General features: G+C 38.6%; 1 protein-coding gene across 13 annotated transcripts in view; it reads right to left on the reverse strand.

Annotated features, from left to right (window-relative positions):
* The window catches only part of PTPRM (protein tyrosine phosphatase receptor type M), a 453822-nt gene that overhangs the window by 291521 nt on the left and 138958 nt on the right, over window positions 1-23343 (reverse strand). For all 13 annotated transcript variants that reach the window (XM_032122179.1, XM_032122255.1, XM_032122222.1 and 10 more), the window contains exons 4-5: window positions 13609-13687; window positions 10495-10610 (exon numbers count right to left, since the gene is read on the reverse strand). In XM_032122179.1, coding sequence (XP_031978070.1) covers window positions 10495-10610; window positions 13609-13687 — 195 coding nt within the window. The remainder of the gene's footprint in view (window positions 1-10494; window positions 10611-13608; window positions 13688-23343) is intronic.

The following is a 23343-nucleotide window of genomic DNA, read 5'->3' on the forward strand; positions in this document are numbered from 1 at the left end:
AGATATACCAGTGGGATCTCAAATAACACCAGCAAGGCCAGAAGCAATTTTTGTTTAAAATATGTATAAAACTAAATCAAATAGTAATTAATACCTCAGGAAAATTGCTTTGCAGAGTTCATACAATTCCAGTAACTAAGATGGTTTTCTCTACCTCTGAATTTCTAGATTTGTGTTCACAACCAAGACAACTGTTCGTCAGTCTAGATTAGAGCCATCACACATCCTGTGATTATCCTGTATTTATTCCATCTGTGTAAGCTAACAAGTGCATTTCATTCAAGTAATAAGGCCATGCTGGAAAAAGATAATTATCGTCCTATTTGGAATTATTCTGCTATGAGACAGAATTGCACTCTGCATGTGTAACTAATGGGCATTCAAGCAAACTATTATTATTTTACCTTTCAAGAAAGGTTTTCTCCTTTCAGTTATTTTATTTGATAACTGAGCCTATTCTTCAAAACCCGTAGCTCTCCCAAAAACTCTGTTTATTATGGCTAAACCTAAATACTGGCTGGAGCTGTCAGGTAATACTGTAAAATATTATTTAAGTTACACATCAAGTACTCACATTATCAAATATTAGCACTGACATCTATTTGAAGACACAAACACAGAAAGTAAACAAAGACAATGCATTTTCTGGAATCATTAAATTCAGTGTAATTCAACCAAAGCAGTTACTCTGTACTCACATACTGAAATTGTTTTGTATCATTCTGACAGGAGAAAATCTGCTATCATTACACAGACATTTTAAAAGGGAAAAAAAATCAAACCAAAAACCAAACCCCCATTTTTTATTTTTACATTAAATTCCAGAGCAGCTAAGAAGAGTTTATATCCTCTAACAATTTGTCAGTGCTCACAAAATATGTAAAATTCCAAATCTTCTTTCCATTCATTTTTAATAGCACATAGTAGAATACAAAATGAGTTCTAGGAAACTACAGCCTCAGAAACATCTGGAGAAAACAAAGTACCAGGAAATATCTCTCTAACAGGGAGTTTAATACTTTGGATAGATATTATGGCAATGATCCATGTATCTACTAAGCATTTTGTTGAACTTACAGCCCTACTTATGAAGTCCCTTACTCTAATACTGTATTTTAATTCTTTGAACTATGTAACACTTAGTACTTCTCATTCATCCTTCTATTTGTGTTTAAAATTCCAAGAGCCAGGACGAACACCTTGCTAAAAACTGAAGAGAACATACACAGGATTTTAAATACTCTGGGGCTTGGCATTCTGCTAAAACCTAAGGCAACAGCAGATGCCAGGCTTATGGAGGGGCTAGGAAGGAGCAAAGTGATGAGGAGAAAGTGAGGAAGTAGAGTTCATCAGCTTGACTTTCATTGGTACACACCATATAAAGCATAGCAATGCAGGTCTTTGTCTGCCTTTTCTATGCAACTACGTAACAGGAGACTTAAAACCCAGCGCATTCAAGTCCCACATTCCTTCACTGCAAAAGTGCTAATCTTGGGAAGGCAGCATGGGAAGAAGAAACTCCAACATGCAAGTTCTGGGGCCAATCTGAAGAGTATTCCAAAGTTTAAAACAAGCAGAATAGCAGGCAAAGCAAAAGTGATACTGAGTCCTACAAAACAGGGAAGGAAGAAGCAGCAAAGGAAGAAACACACATAGATTTGATGATGACAAATCATTAAGGGCTGAGCTACTGCCTCCTGAAAAGATTCTTCCAAATGGGAGCAATGAATGGTGAAAAGAGAGGCAGAAAAGAATACTGACAGTGATACTGACAGTGCAATTTGTGAATAAACACGACCATAGCAGTAATAATCAGTAGTGTAGCAGGGAAGGAACAAGTTGGTTCACCTAACAGGGAAGCTGATGTAGAGGGGTTTGGCTGGAGGTGTTAATTACTGAGCCAGTCACAGTTTAACAGCTCCCACCCCCAACACTCATCTTCTCCAGTGGTCTGTTTCCTTTCCATCATCTTCTCTTTAAACTTAGTTTAAACTTTACTTTGGTTCTCCTTGCCTCAAAACAGCTTCAACAGCCCTTATTCTTAAAAAAAGAAAAAAAGGGGGAGAAAGGGGGGGATAAAAAAAAGCCTCTCCTCAACTCCAGTTTGAACAAGATACCTTCCAGCAGTAAGTTTGTACATTTTACCTACAGTATTCATGGTAAAGGTCACTGTTTCTTCCTCCCAAAGGTCCAACACAGCAGAGAAAGCTTACTGAATTTATTTCATTAGTTTCCTAATTCTTATGTGTCCTTAAGTGATTCTACTGCTGCTGAACAGTGCTTCATATCAAGGCAGTATTCAGGGTCCAGAAACAGGCCAACATCCTGCACTTTTGAAAGGAAAGTTGAATTTAACCAGCCCCCTGTGGCACAGATCAACTGTTTCATTATATTCCTTGTTTCATTATCTTAGGTCTGCTAATCACCATTTTATTATTTAATGCTCCAGAATAACTGGAAGACTAACACATCACAATGAGTTTCTTGAATAGTGAACACTTCCTGGGTTGCTTCATTTTTAAACTCAGACAAGAATTTCAAAAAGGTTTGACTGATAAAGGTAATCCCGGAACAACTTTTCTTATGGGTCACTCCATCAAATGAGAGTATATATGGGGATGGAGGAAGGGATAGGTTTATGTGTATCCCCTCTGACTTATGTCCATAATTGTCTGCAGACAAGCAAATTTTCTGCAAATCAATGTATGTAGTCAATCCATTAATATTTGATAACTTCTGAGCACCTGAGACACAGATCTAAAACAGAGAGAAAAGGAAGAAGAAACAAGAACTACTACCTGTTTTGTCCAGAATTTGAGTTTTGTATCATTCTTGTAATATAAAAATAATAATAGCTCTCTTGCATGGTACTTCTGACACTCTTTATAGATATAACATGCAACTTCAGCAAATGTGGAAGATCAAAATCCACCAATTGCTCAGGTTACTTGCAAACAAACTTTGCCAAGCTTTCCCCAGTTCTCTTAAGATTTTGTGCTGTTGTCCGTAACAAAGGCCCAGTGGATTTAACTGAGTTTACAGTGTACCTCTAAAAGCAAAACTTCTACAGTTTGTGAATTTGTCAGATTTACTTTTTCTCTCAAATCTCTTTTGAACACAGGAGATTACCAAAGAGACAGAGATGAGGAGCAATATTTTTGTGATAAAAAGGCTTTTTCAAGACAGAAACTTTAATGCCTCTATTAGAAGTTTTCAGACCCCATGTTGCCTTCATAAGCAGGTACTGTTGAGTATACTACTTGGATACCAAATGCCTATTTCCATGTCACAAGCACACTCTTGGCAGAGCAGACCCCACCTCCGCTAGACAGGTGATGAAGGAAGGCCTTTGGAGGACACCACCCATTGTCACGCCTTGCAACCTGATGGATGACCAGCACCAGTAGAGAGATAAACACGTCTTCCCTCTATCTACAGTACTTTTTTCCTACTGCATCAAGGGCTGCTTAGTGTTTTGGGTTTTTTAATAAAATAATCACATCTTCTTATACCCACAAAAGCATCTTTTTTGGCATCACTACCAACATGGTCTGTTGCGCTTATTGACCTGAAGAGTTTCTGATTTAAGGATTTTGAGTAACGTCGTAACATAAACTTCACAGCTGTTCAGTCAAGTATTTTCACCAGAATATTTTGGGTAACATTTCCATTCAATTTACGAATGATGGGGCTCATATATGATGATAGAAGTGACACTTATTCTTCCACCTACCTCCATCTGATTTATTTTAGTATTAATAACAAAATTCACTGACATTTCTTCATGGTTACCAACATTTGGCTTTTTTGTGCCAGGCATTGCAGTCTGGGTGGATTGGGAGGCTTAGCCTGTAGAGCGGCTTTGCTGGTCAGGCTTCTTTGGTGTTTCTCCATGACAGAATATAAGGCTTATATTTGGCTCCTCTGTTACAGTGGCACCATCTCATACAAGTCATGCAAGGCTACAGATTCAGTAGCTGCTGTGCCATCAGGTATTTGAGTTTTTTCAGCTGCGCCTTTCACTGCTCATAGTGCTAGAGTGAGAGGAGTACACAGCGCCTGCTGTACCTCAGTGTCCCTGAAGCTAATCTACAACAGAGAACCCGGCGGAAAGGCACCTTTCATGTACATTCCCACCACACTCCAAACACATTCAGACACACACACCTTACTAAAATCACTGGACTCAAAGATTGCTGCTGGCCAGCTCTGAAATCTCACTGACATGAAAACACTTCAGACACAGATTGATTTCAAGGTGACATTTTGCTTCTCACGCATGTTCAGTGGGATTTGTCATTAACACTCCACAATTAGCAACTTCTCCTAGTCTCTGGTATCACTAATAATTGAAGATACCGTAAGAGACATCTTAGCATCAGAGAAGTATGAATCAAATCTGTATTCAGACAAGAATAAAACCAGTAAGCCCATGTAAAAAAGTCTATTATATGCATCAGATGGTTCATATATAAGGCAGATAATGATGGAAAAGGTTTTGCCAAAGATCACAGCTCCTTAGACACTGCCTAACACAAACACAATACATATCATAAGCCTCCTGTACTCGATTCTTCATGGAAGATTTTCTGCCACATAGTAAGGTTACTGTGCAATTACTGAAAAACAACTAAACCTGGTTAATAACAATTAATAGAAAATACCGAATATATACTGCAAAAAATGTTCTAAATACATACTGGAATGAAGAGGGGGGACACACAGAAATTAACATTCCAAAACCTGGAAATAATGTTAAATATTCACCAGAATTTGAAAAAAAAAAAAGTTGAACTTTCATCTATGCAGTAAAATGTAGTTTCCCTTCCTACAGGACATTAATTGTTCTTCTAACAGTGAAGTCGTCTCAGGTTACCTACTAAAAAAACACACCAGGATGCACAGGCTTCAGGATGCATGCAGTCTTGGTAGAATCTTTAGTTGACTGATGTCATTAAAGCTCTTCTTCAAGGCAATGGACTCTAGACAATTTGCAGTGCACAAGGTGGTTTGACCAGTCTTGGAACACTGAGCTATTGATGAGCAGGAGGAAAAATGATCTTGTGCACTCCTGTAGTACACAAATGCACCTACTCATCAAGCACCAAGTACTTTAATGTTCAAAAGAACATCTTCAGGCCTATTTCATTGTAGAGTTTACATTAACATAATGTAACATCCACCTGTTTATGTTACCAAGTTGTTACATATGTGTATGGTTTAACAGTTAAAGTACTGCTCCATTATCTCAGTACTCAAAAATGGCTGAAACATTATTTCCCTCATGTGCTTCAAAACTTGGCACCCAAAATGATAATTACGTGAAAGTCTCAGAGAGTTTACAGCGCAACAAAAAATTCTTACAAAAGTCCAGAACTTCATTCACCTTCTGGGATACTGTATGCAATTTACATAAACAAGCACATGCACACACACACAAACTGTTTTGTATATCCTATAAATCTATTTGATTTTCATCATTTGCCAAGAGTCATTTCACTGGCTCTACATTCTTACAAGGATGTTTTTGATATCTCTCAGTTAGGTATGTGTGTACTCCTGAGGAAAACAATTTGCTTTCCAGAACTCCCTCTGACACAGGACTACATCTCCTCCTTTGAAAAAATAATAAATAATGCATACAACAGGTAGTTTTGTATATAGATGAATAAAATATTTCATAGTCTTCACACCTTCAGCAAAAGATTACCGAGGAAACAAAAAAAAAAAAAAAATACACTGAATAAGGTGAAAGATAGTTTTCAGGAAAGAAGAAAAGCCAAATCCAGGAAATAAACTATTTACATAAGGTAGAGGAGCGATTGGCCGTTAAAGTGATTGTTCATTTCTTAGTTTCTTGGCTGCAAATGAAGTGGTACACATTCTGCATGCATAAACCAAGGTATGAAAGATTTCACCCTCTCCCCTTCTACCAAAAAATATCCATTAGTCTCTTGCTACTGGTAAATCTGATGATGGTGCTTACTACAGCTGTCAGACATAGCCTGAGATCCTATGGTTATCTGCACCTCTTCATCAAATTTCTACTTTTAGTTCTCTATTTCTGCAATAAAAGTTATGTGTTTGAGAATTACATTTTAAAGTAACTATTTACATTTCACCCATGTTTTAGAATAAAGCCAGGAAAAAACAATTACTGCAGGGAAGTGATGACCTCTCTTTTTCATCAGCTATAGCTTTCCACTGTTTGAGGAACCTCTCTCAAGAAAGGCTACTCACAGTGGGTCAAAGCACACTGAAAAATGCAATTGCAATATCAAAAGGTTGTGTTTGATATTAAAATGGAACTTCATTAGACCTGGGTATGATTTGACAACAATTTCCTGGAAATCATATTGTAGATCATTCTAAGAACAAGTAGCACACAGAGGGAACTGAATGAACCCACTGCAAATAAGGAGAAGCAGCAGATGAGGATGGGCAAATGAAGAGATGAAGACTAGCCTGAGAAGCTAAGGAAAACCAAGACAATTCTTTGCAGCCAATACTCTGCACCAAAAGCAAGTTACTTCCAAAAAGAAATTCTACCCTCTCTCCTATAATACAGATTTGAGTTTCCTGTGCCAATTTACTGAATTACTAACTAACAGGCTTTTCAGAAGGCATTGTCTCAGTTGCTTTCATATGACCATTAACTGTTCTGGGTTCCACCTGTTCATTTCTTTCCAACAGTAGGAGCACAGGAATGACATTTTTGCTCAACCATTCAGTAGGAGAGAAAGAGTCCTCCCACACAGGCAATAACCTGTGTTGTACCCAGATGTGAAAAAGAAAATGTAAGCAAATTAGACACATTTGTTAATTACAGACATTCAGATTTATTTTTAAGGTATGCTTACATTTAGAACATAAGCTAGTGGAGACATGAATTCATAAACATACAATCTAACCAATGACCTTATTAACCAGACACTCATTACAATGACAAAACCAAATTTGTATGATAATGTGTTGTATTCTTGAGTCCTTTCATTTGAATTTAACCTGAAATGGTATCTCTGAAAACACCCACAATTTATTGTCAGATAACCTGACAAGCTTGTGATCATAGCTCATGAACTAGGGATTATGGCTGCCTAGTGGAATGAGGAAAAATTTTTTTCTGCACCATGCAAAAGGTAAATAGCTTTCTGTCTTCCCTTTCCCGAAAGAGTAAATACTGATCACAGCATCATGAAACAAATTTCATGCCTCAGTGGTCAAATTTGGGCAGCTACCATATGAATTGTGATTCCCTCAAGGCTCTTGCAACTGCAAAAAGCTCTACAATACTCCATAAATTAACAGACTTCATGTTCCACAGGGACTAAGAGTGGGAAAGACTTGAAAAGAGAAAAAAAAAAAGTGAGGGAAGTGAAGTATGGATTTCACTTAGGACTGCGTCAAGGCCTGGGCATTATTAAACTAAGAACATCTATGCTGTTTCCAACAAGTACTCAGGAAAGACATGGAGACTAAAATAATGAACCAACTCACAGCTATGCATTTGTTTTAAAGAACATATCGCCCTCACAGTCCAGCAGACTGTAAAAAGTAAAGAATTTGTTCACAAGATAAATGTGTATCTCTCAATTTGAAGTCTGCTGCATAGAAGCAGAGAGGTACTAAATAAAAGAGACAGAAGTACAGTAGTGAAATCCTGCCACTACTGGAAACTGCAGAAATGTCATTGAATTCAGTGGGTTTGTGATTTCATCCTGGCAATTTACCTGTACTTCAGACTAACAATGTGCATCTGGAAAAAAATGACAGGTACTGGAAATCATTTGGGAGCAAATTATCTCTGAATAGTATTCTGAATTTGTCAAATCCAAACAGATTAGGCCTCCTGATATGACTTAGATGGCAGAAATGCTGAGAAGCCCCTGATAATATCACTCAACTGTATTTATTTATTTATTTACTATGATTTGCCCTTAAGGTTTTATATGTGTAATGAAACAAACCACCAAAAGGATAGTAGAAAAGTCTTAGTCTTACTGGTGAACAAACTAGGCACATCATAGAGATTGCATGAAAAAACCTGAATCCCTCTTACCTGAGTGCTATCGTAAATATTCCCAGAGAATGGTGCTCATTTTATTCTGGCTCTAGAGCATATAAGAATGTCTTTTATTGAGATGTTTTGTAGTTGAATATTGGGTTTAGTGCAACTGGGAATGAAAAGATCTTTAATGTCCATTTAACCAGTCACATGATGTAGAAGATACCATGTTTTCTGATAGCTGTTACTGACAGCTGCACTGTACTCATAGTCCTGCAGCAGTGTCATGAGATGTCACACACAGGCATATACAAAATTCCTCAGCAGCACACCATGAAACCAGAGAGTCAGGTGGTGAATGGAGAGCTGCAAGGCCTGGGGATCTGTTCCCTGATAACGACCTAGTGCGCTGAAGTACAGCTGATCCTGTAGGGAACTGTTATCTCATAGCCTCGATTTGCAGCATCCCACACATGGAGCTGTTTGATCAGTCTTACTGTAAGATGCAGCAGACATCTGTGGAAACTGGCAAACAAGCACAAAAATAAATCCAAGCTATCCAGGAGATCCTGTCAACTTCTGAAACATTCTTATGCAAAGGCACACCTGGAATTTGCACAACCTTAGGCTGATTACCAGAGGGACCTGTAGTTGTACAGGCAGAATAAATAAACAGTGGCCCTGCAGGAAGATAAATTCCTCTAAAAGTCCGTCTGTCACTACTCTCTTATCCTTCACATAGAAAAAAAAATAAATCATATAATCATGTATTAACAAGGAATCAACTCAACTAAGCTCAGCAAGATATTTTGGAATTGTTATGTTGTTAATAAAATTATTTTGTATTACATAAAATCTAGAAGGATATTTAATTTCTACAATAAAGAAATCACTTTCCAGCCCAGTAAAGAATTTATGTGTATCCTAAATTCTGTGAAAAAAATTAAAGATATGATATGATACTGTCCTGAAACATATAGAAAAACTGAATGGCATGAGGATTTCTTCATACTGAATTCTACCTTCGTCTTACAATAGAGCATTATGCAAAAGTTCAAAGCTTCTAGAAAGGATATAACTGATGAAATAGCAACCCATTATTTTCCCATACATGCTAAACCCTTTTATGACTAGAAAAATCATTCTTTCAAAAAATCTTGGTGGCATAGGAAAGACAGGGGTCTAATTCTACCAATTCAACAGTGTAATACTGTCTCTTTAAGGGGCTGCAGTACTAGAAAAATATCAGCCTTGTATCACCAAGAGGTTGGAAATACCCATGCAAACCCAAATAAAACCAAAGGAGATTTTCATTGCCCTCACTGTATTTGATCAGACTCTCTCTGAACAGACATAACAGTCTATTATTCATATACAGGTAAATATGAGGCTTTGCTTTTCAAGTGATTTTGCTTATTTTTCTGTGTATTAGATTTCTTACAACGACTCAGCTGTTTAACCTGTCACACTTAAACGAATAACTTACAAAATGCAAATGCAATGGGAAAGGATAAGTACAGTAAAAGTCTGAAACTGTTTAAACTGCAAAAATAGAGAATTTCATTTCTAAGTCCCACCTGTTACCATTGCCAATTTCACCTATTCCTCTTTCTCCACTTACTGCAGCTTCATCTGAGTGATCTCCTCAGACACTGCTTCATTTATTTTAATTGTCTTTACTTCCTTCTCACAGACAATGTCTTTGTTCTGGCATGTTGGTTTTCATGTATGGAAATCACTGGGATGTGGAGGCTAGTGTATTCCCAATGCTAAGTCCAAAGACTGACTATTGTTTGCTGTAGGGAACAACTCTGTAATAATGGCAGCAAGACAGCAGTTAAACTTGCACCCCCATTATAAAAAGAGATCAAGCAAAAAGGCACGGTTCTGATACCAGGCTACACATATGAATAAGGGAACACTGTCTTGACTGAAAGAAAATGAGTTGGAGATAGACTTTAAATCAAGATCTGACATCCACCCAGAAGCTACATTACTGATTAAGTAAAAAATAATGGATTCAATGAATATAAGTAAGATTCTTTGGGTCTGTAATACAGAAGGTCAGATCTGACTGTCATACTGGTCTTCTCTACATTTAAACTGTAAGTATGCAATTTTAGCTGAAAATACTAAACAGAGATAGAGATAAGCCAAGAAAATCATTATGCATAATATTGCAGTTAGCCAGCACAGACTTAATTATAAGAAAGTCATGTGTTTTTCCTTGGGGATTTAGCCTTTACTCATGACCACCACATGTAAGGAAAACAGTACCTTTATTTTTAGTAAGGCTTTCCACTGAAACAAGGGAGGAAAATCTTCCAGTAGCATTTTCTACAACAGAATACCTACAATGCAGCAGTTCAAAGGCACTATAAAATCTAATATTGATGAAATGGACAGCCCTGTAATTTTTCACGTTTTACATTCCTTTCAGAGTCTCTCCTCTCTCCAGATCTCAGTGCACAAGGAAAGAAAGAAATTACCTGTAACCAGAGTCTGTCACTTGAGTCTGTTCCACCATTGGCAGTGCACTGAAAAGTAGCAAACTGTCCTGCATTGACTTCCACACTCTGAAGACGCAAGAAATGGGGAGTTCTTGCTGTTGGAAAAGATAAAAGTGCTGAAGTTATGCAAGACCAAAGTACTGGCTACAAAAAATACACCACACAAGCAAAATAGTTCCTCTTTTAAAAGGTTCAAGTCACTGATTGCACATTAGATTCTAGGCTGGTTTACTTCCATGCCTGGGAAAGAGCCAAGAGAAGGGTGCTGTTTAATTGCTCCTGCTGTGCAAATTATCTTAGCTCAGCACTCCTCTTGTAATAACAATCTATTAAAAAAGATCATATTGGAAACTAATACTGTTTTGAAGACAAACCTACTGGATGCTTACACTACCAACTGGACAAGCCAGTAAGAAGTTAAGTGATGCTATCAGGGGAACAGGTTTTTCTTTTTAACCAAGTACAGTGTCTGTAGAAGAGATCTTTTAGAATGCAGCCCACCAAACAGCTAAAATACTAACATAACACTCCTCAGCAACTACAGCTGTATTCTTCAAACACAATTCCTTTCAACAGCACTGCAGAAAGAACCCCAAAACACAACACATATTCTCCACATCAATGCTTACTTTTCATTTAGAAAGAGAAAACAATCCCAGTAAAAATTAAAGCAACATTCCTACAAGTAACCTAATGAATGAAACTGATATTCTAACAAGAACTACATCCACTGAAGGAGAAAAGATAGTGTGTATTTTTGTTTTACTAAGAAGAGTCAACCACATAATACAGAAAAAACATAGATATTTTATACAGAAACCTATCCCTTAAGGCACAGTATTCCCCAGCCTATTCAAATCCTACTGCAGCCAGGCAGAGTTCTTGCATTGTCTATACTAACAGATAAGCCAGGCTTTGAACATTGCTTTTCAACATGAAAATCTTAGTACTAGCGGTACACTGGAAAACTGAGCATCTATTTTCTAGCAGAGCATTACAATAATTTAAAGTGTTGATCACATTTTCTTAAAAAGCCTTATTGCTGGATGAAATTGCATTTTTAAGGAATTTATTAATAGCTAGTGTCAAGAAAAAGTTGCTAAATATCCAGTGCAAGATAGCATAAGAAGGAGGAGATAGAATAAAATAGCTCCAATTAATATCTAAATATGGGATAAAATATTTTCCTAACTACCCTTATGGCAAATTTATTACATATACTGCCTTGTTTTTTCTTAAAACCTTTCCCAATTAGGACAGACAGACAAAATTATCCACTTCTGCCCATCAAACTATTAATGTCAGACTATTCAGTAAAATTCTTCAGTATATTCCCCATTTCTCAGCTGTCAGTTTGGGTTTTTTTTAAATCTGCTTTTACCCCCACTTGATTTTACTGTTTCCTTGATCTTCTTAAACTCTAGAAAACTAGCTTTTCTGAATTACCAGGTATGGCCTAAGTGGAGAAGTGTATTGGGTTTTAAAAACACACACACACACAAACCATAAAACCCTTACCCATCTACCACAACCCATCCCTTTCATTTCTTCGTGCCTACAACCTGTCTTCTGCTTGGTCTTTGTTTGTACTACCCAGGCAACTGCCTATCAGATATTTTTCCCATTTCAATTTTTGTTTATAGAGTTAATAATTCCAGAACTACTTTTTCTGGGAATAAACAGAAAGAATATCATAACGAGCTTTACAAAGTTTTAAACACAGATGAGTTTTACTTCAATTTTCACACTTTTTCCATTTTCTTTAGACAATTTAACTGGATTGATGTCTTAATTTCTAACATTTTAATTACTTCATCAAAGAACTTTTCATTAAAGCTTTTGCATTACAACACTGTTATGTTAGAACTCTATATGCTGTGGGCTATAACTCAGTCTCCACATTAACATGAGCTATTTGCAGGTTTTGAGAATTGATTGGTACAAATGCACAGATCAAACCTCTCAAAATCTGTATAAAAAAATTAGTAAGCTGCTAAAATGATGCTTCAGACTTATCCTACCTGAAACAAGTATATAAATTAAAAATGCAGAAGCACATATACTTTCTAACAAGATGAGAGCCTGCTGTGTTTATTAGAAATAAGTGACTCAGAAATAACAACTGCTGATTCTGCCTAAGTGTCTCTGTATTTGAAGAAATGTGTGTGTCTTCTTGCCATTAACACTAAAACCATTTTTATGAGGTGCTTCAGTACTATTCGACAGAGCACTATTTATTTGGAATCACAGCTCTTACTTAAAAGCCACAATAAATGCATACAAGCTCAACATGGTATAAGAGGAACAATCACACAGAAGTTGGTGTCTTCTTCCTCATTCAGTCATTTATTTGGTCAGTAAGATTACAACCTACGATTCCATGTACGACCTTAATAAATCTTACTTAACAAACAGAATATATGTGAAGTAATGATTTAAGTAGTTTGTTCAATTATGTCTTTAAATTTGCGTCATTAAAGCTTTATTTACAAGGTTTGTTTTGACAATTCAGGTTAATTAAGTATTACATATCCTTAATAATGGGATAAAGAAACATATCTGAAACATAAAGAAGTAAAACAGTGCAGAAACTGAGCCATGAACCTTGGGAAGTACCCTAAGCAACCTTGCTTAGCAAAGCCTCAGACCTCAGCCAGCTGAGTTTTCTTCCTTCTAAGCCTTGGAAAAAATAATTTTATATAGTCAGCTGCTGTGTTGTCCACCTGCTCTCCATAATGTCTCAGAATGTGGCTGCACTGAATTTTTGATGCAGACAGAAAACTCATCAACAAATCTTAGAATCAGAGAACCATGATGACTTGGTGATTTTGTCCTAAAGAGTTGCCATATGGCCCAGTTTGGGTTTGGGGCTCATGCTAAGTGCTGTACACAAGGTGCACCTAAAAGAGATGTCTTTAAAGCCAATAAGGTGCAATGATGCCATGCTAGCAACACTTTATATATACCAGCCTGTATTTACAGCAGCGACACTGTTTTCTGACATCTTCCTCATCTTTTGCTCCACATTTATTGAAGCATAGTGGCACGTTCATTTTAGGGGGTCTGGCTTTACAAGACAAGACAGGTACTTACTACATGGATGTCCTAAAACTTTCACTTCATCAATAGCCACATATCCAGGGTGACCTGAGGTAACCACTTCAAAAACAACCTGAGAAGCAGAAAGAGAATTTCAGTTAGCAGCTTTGGAACACAGGGAATATAAAAATAGTCTGTTATGGAAAAATACATCAATTCTTTCAATATCTTAAGAACACCTGGAAAACAAAACACAATCATAAAACCCTCAATATGTGTTGTTCTTATCACTAAAATTAACCAGAACTTAAATTAAATTTTTCATGTTTACACCATTTTTGGAGATTTACAAGCAGGATAATATATAGCTCACAGCAGAAATAACCAAATCTCCCTATTATTTGGTCTGCCAAAGTAGTTATTTAATAAACACCTTAAGACTGGTATTTTATTTTCAATTCTTTGTCTTGCAGAATGAACTGCCTTTATTTTAAAAACTACAATTCTGTAGTATACAGAGATTTGCAGGGTATCAGACACAAACACACCTATTTTCAGGAATGTATTTTCCATGCTTTTAATCTTTCACCAAATGCAGTGAATTAAGTAAAGCAGATCCATTTGCCACGGTTTGTTTAATGGCTATAAATAGGTCACAAAATAAATGGACCGTTCTCGTCATTTGAATTGAGTACACTCTAAAGTAAACCTCTCCAAAGTTTGGCAGCCTTAGCTTTGAACATCCCAAGAATGTTCTTATGGAATAGGAGAAAATATGCCAGCAATGTTAGCAGGTACATTGCCAAACCAATGCTCAAGAAGTACACGCTAAAATCCAGGTTGTGATTTTTATTTTTGTTATTAATACTTCACTTTTGCTCAGGAAGTTAACTCTAATTGCTTCTTGTAACTGGTCTTAGGAAGCACCCTGAGGAAGACAAAGCTTAGAAATTATTCTTCACACATATGTTGTGCTTAACCTCGGAACAGATGCACACACTACGTACCATATCCCTCACTGAATGATACAAAATGCAAACATTTTATGAGGGTAACATACAGCTCCGTAATATATCACAGTTTCCTGATGTTGAATAAACACTGTCAGAACACCGATTCTGATTTTAAAACAAACCTTGAGGAAAGAAAAACCTTCATGCCCTTCTGCCTCTGCCTTCTCCCTTCTTTCTCATTGCTCTGCCTGTGGACACCAATCTGTTGTTCTCTCCCAGATTTGATCCTCCTAACCTCTGTCCATTTCTCCCTCCAGTCTCACTGGAGTAAAATTGCTGTAAATTTGGATTAACTTCACCTGGCTGAAAAGGAAAAAATTACTTTTCATTCTAGTTCTGCCTCCTGTCTACACCAAGTTTCAACCTACAGCGCCAGTGTCGCCACTACATGAACCATGCAGCCAGAAAAAACCACAAGGTGTCAAAGAGCGAAGTCCAAATGCTGCCAAAGAAATTTTTCAGAAACAAGTTCTGCAAGAAAAGGATTGCTTGGTCACAAGGCTCAGTCTGTGGCCTTCTAAATGCTAGATGGCACTCTACTGGCTCTTAAAGCTGATACTATTGATCCACAGCAACAGGCTAAACAGGGTATGGATTTGGCTCCCAGCATTTAGTAGAACATCCAGAGCAACACCATTCAAAATTTCATTCCTACAAAGAAGAAAATCTCCTGATGGAATTGGTCTTAACTATCTCGGGAAGCAGAAGTTCTTAAAAAAGAAAAAGAGCAAAGACTCAAAGAATAACTTGCATTCAGAGACCTGAAACAACTTTTCTAACCGTGATTATTACCCTCATCTTAACAACCTTGAAATGGAAATAGAGAGGTGATGTGCACAAAGTAACCCTAAGTTTTAACAGCAGTGCAAGCCCCAAGAATGCAGCTCCTGTTTGCAGCCACTGACCTTTGAAAAAAGAACAAGCGTTTCTCTCTATTAACAAATGCGACAAAGTTGCTCATACTCCACTTGTATAACAATCTCTGGGGGAAAAAAAAATTATGCTGGTGCCTTTGAAAGAAGGCAGAGACTGCTCTGTTTCCTGAAGAGCTACCAAGCCTATTTCAAGCAGAGAACATCTGAAAGACCATAGGGTATGAGAACCATGGCATAGCCCCAGGAACCGGCAGTTAAGGCACAGATGTTGCAACACAGTAGTGGAGAACAGGGAGCAGACAACCAGGCCTCAGAAGTGACTGAGAAGTTTCCCAGGGAAATATGCTGCCACAAAGTAAGTCCCTGAGATAACTGAATCTAGGTATGGATGCAAAGACCTGCCTGTAAAAACACAGTGGGCTGGGGACAGTTACCTTTGTTTTCTGTATTCCCTAGTGGCTTTGAGTTTTCTCTGTTAAGAAGAAAAACACCCCAACAATTAACTTCCTGGGTTTTACTGAAACATAACTTTAAAAAAATCCCCAAAAACAACCCTCTCTTTCTTATGGAGCACTCAGCATAAGAAGAGCAGCACAAAGCCATCTGAAAGGCCTACCTGATCCATGATCTCATCACTGCAGAGTAAAGTAGTTTTTTTCAACTACAAAGGTTCTCAACTTTCAGACATGCTAAATTCTATAAAATACCCTGAGGAACTGGCACATGCAGACCTGTGGGGCAGCCAGCCAAACCAGTCAGAAGTTTTCTGCTAAAAATGTTACTGCCAGATAACAAGGTGTAGTGGGTTCGGTTTTTAACCGGGCAGAAACACCAATTTAGTGTAGTGGTTTGGTCCAAAATACTCATTACTATTTACCTTCTGTGAGATAAGAATTAGGAGAAAAGCAAAGCAGGCACCAAACTTGAAAGAATATAAAGAAGTTTATTAACAGACCTAAAAGAGGGAAAAAAAAATAAAATCATACCACACCTTCAGAACTCTTCTCCTCCCCCCACCTTTCTCCCTTCTCCCAGTGACAATGTAAAAAGACAACCCTTGAGATGTTCAGTCTGTTTACCACTTCCGTAATAGCCTTGTTTAGTCCATTTAGGAAAAGGAGTCTCTCTTGCCCATGCTATGAAAACATTATCACAACGAGACAGCCGCCCGGGCTGGTTCTTTGCTCACATGTGAGACCCTTCCCTGACTTGCAGCTTTTCCCACAACTGCTTTCAAGGGTCCACTCTTGAGCTAATGGGGTACCATTTTAAGGTTGAGCCGTTCAGAAACAAAAGTTCTCTTCACCCATCTCTGGGAGCATTTCATCCCTAAGAACAGAGGCCCTCCTCCTTCCCTGGGAGCAAAGGGTCCTCCTCATCTTCATCTCTAGGACTATCTCTGGGAGCATCTCCAGGAACAGAGGTCTTCCCCTTTCCATGTGGAGTAAGAGTCCTCATCCCTTCCATCTCCCTGTTCAAACTTCTCATCAAATTACAGCTGCTTCAGCATCTGCCTATCTCAGCACAGATGCTTTTGCTCACAAGTACAAGTTGAACACTCCACCCCCCATGCCTTCATGAAATTACAACAGGATACTCTGATACATCATAGCTTCACAACAGAATTTCAGTTTTAAGCATCTCCTCTTTCTTCTCCCTCAGGTTTTCAGCTCTTCACAGCACTAAAAGGGTTAATCTCACCCGGGCCTTGCAGCTGGAATGTCGCTTATCGCTGTTGGTCACATGATCTTTGGTCGGACAGTGGTGCAGCTTCAGCTGAATCTTGGCTGCACTGGCGAGGGGGAGCCGGGCTGCTCCGGCTGCCCATAGCAGGCTGTGCAGGCGGTTCCGTGGGTGGAACAGGTCCATCAGCTCCAGGATGGCCGCGGCCTGGCCCAGCCTGGCCCAAGCAGGGCCTGGGCTGGGCCTGCTGGCCCCCACACGGGGCCCGCAGCCACCTGTCCCAGCGCCGGAAACGAGAGAGCGCTCTGCCCGGGGTTTGTCTATTCTTAAGTGTGGACCACAGAGGTGGTCACAATTTTAAGTGGCTTAAAGAATTGTCCATATTCAAACTGGCCAGCTGATAGGTTCTGTCAGGTCACAGAGGAAGCTGTAAGCACCCCTTTGCAAGATCACTTCCGAGACTATGCTTTGCCATGACACAAGGACTTAACTGTTTTTTAAAAATGCTGCCTAAGAGTGTCTTTCCTAAAGACCTACCTGACTTCCAGCAAGATCAATAACGTGAGCTTTAGAAAAGAATACTTACGCAATACCTGAGTAGATCACAAAATAATTTCTGTAATTCATGACAGGGGAGCTTAGCTACAGTCTCTTGGAGAGGCTTTAAATACCTCAGGATTGCAATCTACTCACAGACAAAAAACCTTGTAGATTCTAAACATAAACCCATTCCTTCAGTTCATAGGCAGAAACTACAACCCTGAAATAACTGAATAAGAACTGCTAATGACAACAGCAAAGAAAAACTCAATGAATGATCTAAAATGCCTTGCTGTATCTCTGGACAAAATACCAAAATGCCATTACACAAAAAAGCCAGGCAGTGCATCAAGAAAATGCCAGTTAGACATACAACTGAATTACAATTATTGACATTAAAGACAGTATGTTCCAAAGAAAAGTATTACAAATTCAAATACTGTCAACTTAATCGTGCTTCCATTAAAATCAACAGCCAAACTGATACCAACTTTAATGACTGCAACTTTTTATCTCTTCTGACATGGAATATGCTATTTTTTGTAAATGGAAAGAGGCACTAAAGCCAGTAGTGACATACCATTGTCAAAGAGAGATGCTGACACATGTATAAAAGAAAAAATACACACAAATACAGACTGGTCAGAATGGAATGACAGCAGACCTGAGGAGAAGGACTGGAGGGTGTTGCTGCATGAGAAGGTCAATATGACCCAGCCACATGCACTTGCAGCCCAGAAAGCCAGCTGCATCCTGGGCTGGATCAAAACAGGCACGGCCAATAGGTCAAGTCAAGTGATTTTCCCCCTCTACTCCATTCCAGTGAGACCCCACCTGGAGTATTGCATCCAGCTCTGGGGCGCCCAAGAAGGACATGAAACCTGTTGAAGGAAGTTCAGACAAGGGCCACGGAGATGATGAGAGAGCTGGAGCACATGTCCTATGAAGACAAGCTTAAATAGTTGGGATCATTCAGCCTAGAAAAGAGAAGGCTCCAGGGATCATAGAATCATGGAATGGTTTGGGCTGGAAGTGACTTAAAGCTCATCTAGTTCCAACTCCTTTGTCATGGACAGGGACGCCTTCACTAGACCAGATTGTTCAGAGCTTTATTCAACTTGGTCTCATTATGGGACACCACATTACAGGTATACATATAACCATATATACATCCTGGAGATATTTCTATGGCCTTTCAGTACCTAAAAGGGACCTACAGGAGAGCTGGACTTTTCACAAGGGCTTGTAATGATACAACAAGGGGCGATGGTTTTAAACTGAGAGAAGGTAGATTTAGATTAGATGTTAGGAAGAAAATCTTTACTGCGAGGGTGGTGAAACACTGGCACAGGTTTCCTGAAGAAACTGAGCCCCATCCCTTGAAGTGTTCAAGGACAGCTTGAATGGGGCTTTGAGAAACCTGTTTTTATGGTAGGTGTGCAAGACACAGCAGGAGGTTGGAGCTAGATGATCTTTAAGGTCCCTTCCAACTCAAATCATTCTATGATTCTATGAACGTGACAGTTCATTCCAAGTATAGTAATACAATCCCTCTTCTGTTCACAGGCTGTGAAATACTATCAACTGCTGTAAACAAATTCAATATTTTGTTTTATTTAAATTGATGAATGAAGATTACGGACTCAAGTATCTAACTAAGCATTTTTCCTTTTTAAATTAAAAAAGGAATTCGATCCTATGCATTACAGGTTTCTGAAAGCCCTGGTAAGAGAGCTACATGCTGTGAGAGAGAGACCTGAGTAACACTTCTGGTAGCCCATTTATTCACTGAAAAGCTTACAATAGGGATCAAGACTCTTCACAAATCTGGATCAGTTTTCCTAGTAATTTCACTAGAAATAAAACCTAGAAACTCAATTCATATCCAGTTTTCTCCATCATTTCCCATTTGAAAAGTAGCTTGGCTTGTAAACATTAACTTTTTTTACTCCCACCTCCAAACTTTGCCTTTTCTCACAGCTGATGCAACACCTGCAGGCAATACAAAAGACTCCAGTCAAAACAGAGAAAACACTCCAGCAATGTCAGACTGGGCGGCCCTTGGATTTTTTGCCTATTATTCCGCCACCTTATCAGTCCGGAAACAACTGGTTAAAACACGGAATTCATTTGCTCAGGAAAAACTGCTGAACACTGCCCTGAGAGTTGTTTTACACCGTTCTCTCTGTCGCAGGCCTGCCAAACAGGAACCAGGGAAGCGGCTTAGCACTGCACTGTCCCTGATCCTCCCTGCTTCACTGAAGTGCAAAATTAGCTTTTCATTCCTGCCACTTCCCCTTGCTACATAGGAACAAAGAAAGGGAGTCTGCTCACCAACATAAATGCTTACCGCTGAAAATGTGCGACTCAAGATAACTCGTTTGTTCTGAAGAACAATAGAAATAAACAGGTTTTGTTGCCACACAACCTCACTCCATAATTCCTGCCTTTGTTGCTGTAAAATTACAACACTTTCAGTCAAAAGGTGGATTGTACCTAATATAAACACTGTCCTTCACACGACTTAAAAATAGCCCTTTGCAAAAACAAGAAAGAGAAAGGAGTATTAAGAAAGCTGCTTAAGCTCAGGCTACAGTCCTGCCCCCCTGCATCCCCAGTGAGCAGGCAGTGCTCCATCACATGCTGCACTCTCCTCTCTCCCTGCTCTGCTTTGCCACATGGAGCACCTTTCTTTGACTGTACTTTATAAAGCATTGGGAACAGTTTCTCTCCAAAAAATTGGCACTGACTTGTACCCTGTGGGTTGAATTCTTCTCCCCTTTCTGACTCATCCTAGGGACTATCTGCCTTATCACCAGGCCACAATAGCAGCAACTGCTTTCTCATCAAAGCCATGTGAAGGGAGGTTCCTGACTCGATCCTTCCCAGGCCCTGCAGAGGTCCATCACAGCTTATTGATGTGGGCTGCCTAAAATGTGTTCAGGCCTCCCTGGCTGGGAATTCGCTTCTTGCCATTTCCCTTCCCACCTCTCACTCCTGCACAGCTACCACCTGGCCCTCTCACGCGCACTCAAGCAGGTGAAACAACATTTTGGTGGTTGCCGCCAATCCGAGACCACAAAGGAACAAGCAAGCCAGACTGAAAACTGAACTCCTGACATTATGGCTTATTAAATCTTTGTCTTCTCTGTTTTTAAACCAGTTGCTGTCTTGTATTTCTCTACTGAAAGCCTAAATGTTTTTCTGGTTTAGGAGCAAGGGACAGGAAAAAGCAACAGAGCCTTGTGCATGTGACAAAAAATGCATGCCTCCTTACTTGTGACCATTTCTAGACTGCTGGGGTTTTTAAATTTAGGTACATGGTTTGCCCTGGTGCATCCTTCTCAAAATAGCTATTGCCAAAGCACATAAGTCAATGAAGAAGAGCTATTTAAGATGCCTGACACAGGTTTGTGATTCAAAATGCAATATGCATTTCAAAGTTTCTTTGGAGTTCAAAGCACAGTTCAGGAACTGTGTGTGTGCAGTTGAATGCAACACACAAAACACACAAAAATGTGAGCCTAACCTTTATTGCACAAGAAGCTTAATGCTCTGTCCTAGACGAGGATTTAAGTACATTACATGAGACAAACTCCAAACAAAACATGTACAAAGCAGGTTATGAAAAAATGTATGTTTAAGTCCAGATTTTAAAAGTTAGGTTGGATCTACTGCTTCTTATTCCCTAAAGTCCTCATTTACAGGGGAAAGTGTCAGAATGGTAAAGGGTAAATCTCATCTCTGTGAAGTGATACCATGCAACTCCTTTGTGTCCTTACTAAAAAGGATCAGGAATTACTGCCAGGCTCTTACCCCATTTTCTCATTCCAGCTTCATAGGATTTTAGGTTTAAAGACAGTGCAGTGGTACAGACAGTTGTGTTACTCCACTGGAAGCTATTTTTAATCCTTTCAATTCCATTTCTGGATTTTAAATCTGCAGCATTTGTTGTTTTGTTTAATCAAGATTTGTTTCAGTTCACTGCTGCCATGACTGACTTCCAGCAAAGTACAAAGAAAATAATTCAAAATATAAAAACTGATAGGGGAATGGTGTGTGACTTGCAGTGGAGCTGTGCAAAATTGCTCGCTTGAAAGGTTAGAAGCAGGGAACACAAGCCACTTACCAGACTCAACTCTGTAGTAGCATTTTGCATATTATAATGTTCCAAAATGGCAATACTTCTGAAATGAAAAATGTATTTTAAATCCTACTAATTGGTCTGAGAATCATTAACTAACCTAGGGGAAACAACCCTGAAATCACCAGATTTTACTCCTGCTAAAAAATCCAAATGAGAAAAAACATCCAAAAATTAAAGAAAATAAAAACGTACACAAAAAAAAACCCCTGTCACCCTCTCCTCACTAGGTGAGCAGCCTTTTCATGACTTGTATCTCAAAGCATCAATTTTAGAGCCTCTCAGCTTATTGAGACTGATCCCAAGAATCTAAAAACAATCTTGCCACTAACCAGAAAAATCTGTGTAACATTCAATTCTCTTTTTCTGTGTATATTCTAATTCTACTCAAGTTAGGAGGAGGGTGAAGGTCTTAGGAATTATGTGAAGCTTAGTTTTGTTTGCAGGCTGTCTCCAAAGGCACGATAAACTCCTTGATGCTCTTGCTTAAGATGCACCAAGTAGACAGTAGCTCAGTAAAGCAAACAATTTCTCCCATGACCAATGTTAAAAAGAGGAAGGCAATGCTCCCTCAGGGGGGCACTCCTACAGCGGTTTTATAAAACAGAAATAAGACTAGTACCTGCAGAAATACACCAGCTACTTCAAAACAAATAGCTCAGAGACCAGGAGGCACAGCAGAAAAGAACAAGCTGTGCTGATTATCTTGGACTCTCAGAAGGTGTTTGGCATCTTGAAGCCATGTTACTGCAAGTACACTGTTATCGCTAACTGGACAGCAATGCAGACATAACCCAAAATCAATGGCAGATGTTAGGCCGCAGTACTTGGAAGATCATTAATTATGGAATTAACTACATCATTAATCATCAGAATACTTGACAATTTAGATAATCAGCAAGTAATCCACAATTAGTGTTGTTACAGGCAGGTTATAATTGTGATTTGTGATATATATGTAGTACAGCTTACCTATGGTGTGAAACATATACAAATAACTACCTGGCAAAAAGAGAAGGGTACATTAAAAGAAATTAATTATTTTGTTCAGAGACTGTACTTCTAAAGAGTCGATTCTAAATAGAAACCCAACCTGAAAAGCATTAACAAGCTGGGGCAACTGATGCTACAATAATAAACTACTCTTAATTATTAAATCTTTTGAACACTTTGCTTGTATGCATTCACAATACATGGTTCAAACCAACTTTAAAAGATGGATTAAAATTCACTCCATACTACATAATCTGATTTGTAGTCAGCTACCATTAGTGGGAGTTATTTTGCCTACATTTTTCAACAGCAAAACAGACACAGCACACTGTGTTTTTAAAAATATTGAATTGTATAAATTTTATAACTCTGAAATGTCATAGTATATAATTTGTCCTCAGAGTTCTTTGGTACATTTTGGTTTCATTTGCATTTTGTAGATGTTCTGCTAATGGAATGGAATTATAAAACATTCACAGATACGGATGGCTACATGGATTATATGATTTAAAACACAACAAAGACAATCACACAATTACAT

The sequence above is a fragment of the Corvus moneduloides genome, chromosome 1 (genome assembly GCF_009650955.1).
Source record: "Corvus moneduloides isolate bCorMon1 chromosome 1, bCorMon1.pri, whole genome shotgun sequence".
Classification (NCBI taxonomy): domain Eukaryota; kingdom Metazoa; phylum Chordata; class Aves; order Passeriformes; family Corvidae; genus Corvus; species Corvus moneduloides.